Genomic DNA, 2,028 nt, shown 5'->3' on the forward strand with positions numbered 1-2,028 from the left:
AGATATTGTCTCTGAATGGTCAAGTATGACACATATGAAGAATCTCCACCATTGTGTGATGAAATCACATCCAAAATTTCAAGTAGCATTGTAAGCATGCTTATTTATATTTATCTTATGCATTATTGTAAGGATCAATAAATTTTTTATAAATGATTGCTCATTGACATATTGTATTTTGTTTGATAGGATTTTCCTAAGAGTTTTTCAATGATGTTGGAGGGTATTTGTTTTCAGAGACAAAAGAATAGAGGAGAAGGAAGCAAAAAGCAATAATCCATGACACTGCAATAGTACATACAAGGGATCATAAAAGAATCCCTAAGGTGGTTCAATCTAGCAAAGCTAAACATGTTTTTTTGTAGATGTCAAAACTGAAGCTGAAAATTATGTTACCATTAGTGAGGAGGAGATTAGAACTATTGTTCAAAAGGAGAAAATAAATAAAACACCAGAAGGAAAAATGGCCATGAATGTCTCTCTTCTAGTTTAGCTTCAATGATTTACTATTTTATTCTAACACAATTTTAATCTAATTGTTTCTGCATGCAAACATCTAGGTGGATAATTGTGCAATCTGTAGAAACCACGTTATGGATCTCTGTAACTACTATTTATTTATATAATTTAATGGTAGAAATTTGAGAAAATAGATTGCTTTTGGGATTTTTTTGAATTAGTTTGACTAAATTATATGAAATTTGAAAATAATATTATTATATTTACTTTTGTACATATAGGTATAGAGTGTCAGGCAAATCAAGGAACTGAGACCATTCAAGAATGCACAGTTGCATGGGGTATGTTAAAAATATGTATTATTATTATTATTATTATTATTACTATTATTATTATTCGCTTAAGCTCAAGGTTATCAAAATTTTATATGTTTTTCTTTAATATTTGAACAGGATTCTGTAATCACGCCTTTCATTTTCACTACATAAGTCAGTGGCTCAAGACAAGACAAGTCTACCCATTAAGTATGTATTCTAAACTTCCTTCTTGTGCAATCAATCTTTACGGCTGCATTTTAGTAGAGTGAAATTATTTTGAAATGGGAACATGAATCTTTTTAAGGAAATGGTTAGTTGTTTTTTTTGTTCACTTTATCTTTGGTTAGACAATGAGAGAGGAAGTTTACTTTTAAGATTCATTTGAACTTTTATTTTACACAATACTATGTATATGTTGTTGCAGATAATAGCGAGTGGGAGTTCCAAAAATATGGACATTAGAGCTGTGATCACTACCAGTCTCCTATTTTTTTTTCTTTCTACATTCATTTGTATAATGTGGTTGGTTTGTTTATCAAATATATAATTGGTTGGCTTGTTTATTTATGTAATTGAAAGTTTTCTTACTAATAATGTGATGTATTTTTGGAAAATGATTTATTATAGAAAACACTTTACAATGTAACATGCAGTATGCATTTTGTTCTTTTCCCTACAATTTATGCCTTAACCCAACACATTGATAAATCTCCTTGCATTTTATATTAATGCTTATTAACTATTTCTCTAGCTTCCTTACATTACATTGAAGTGTGTATGGGGTATTCTTTTTCCTTGATATTCCATGTTTTTATGAAATTCTTTCATTTTCGTGAAACACTCCATGATCTTCTTTCTTCAACATTCTTATTGTATTCTCTATATGATTATTTACATGAGCCTTAAATTCTTTAAATTTATTAAGGACATATTTCTTTTGGAGAGAAAAAAATCCATGTGAATCTTGAGAAATCACTTCTCAATATAAAATAATATATCTGCATAATGTTACTCTGTTGCCTTTACAAAACATGAAATATTAATAGAAATGGAAATCTAGAGAGAAATCAAGCATACCTTTGACCATATCCTTAGCATATAATGTTCAAGGTCCTTATTCTATATGCCTTGGTATTTGATGCCACATCATTTTCCTTGTTCTAAATATAATGGGGCATCTATATGCTTCATTTCCACCCTTGGGTATTTCTGATACTACAACCTTAGAAGCAATCAACATTCAATTAGAAGA

At 29.2% G+C, this 2,028-nt stretch overlaps 1 protein-coding gene across 1 annotated transcript; it reads left to right on the forward strand.

Moving 5' to 3' along the window:
- The first annotated feature begins 463 nt into the window (after positions 1 to 463).
- LOC149203383 (RING-box protein 1a-like) lies at positions 464 to 1,238 on the forward strand. The gene is made up of 5 exons (XM_089401854.1): positions 464 to 475; positions 561 to 603; positions 741 to 800; positions 912 to 983; positions 1,201 to 1,238. The coding sequence occupies exons 1-5, from the start codon at positions 464 to 466 to the stop codon at positions 1,236 to 1,238; spliced, it is 225 nt and encodes a 74-aa protein (XP_089257980.1).
- The last annotated feature ends 790 nt before the right edge of the window (positions 1,239 to 2,028 follow it).

Source organism: Pinus tabuliformis, chromosome 2_1 (genome assembly GCF_031772625.1).
Source record: "Pinus tabuliformis cultivar Carrire ecotype Pingquan chromosome 2_1, CPIR1, whole genome shotgun sequence".
NCBI classification, from domain to species: Eukaryota; Viridiplantae; Streptophyta; class Pinopsida; order Pinales; family Pinaceae; genus Pinus; species Pinus tabuliformis.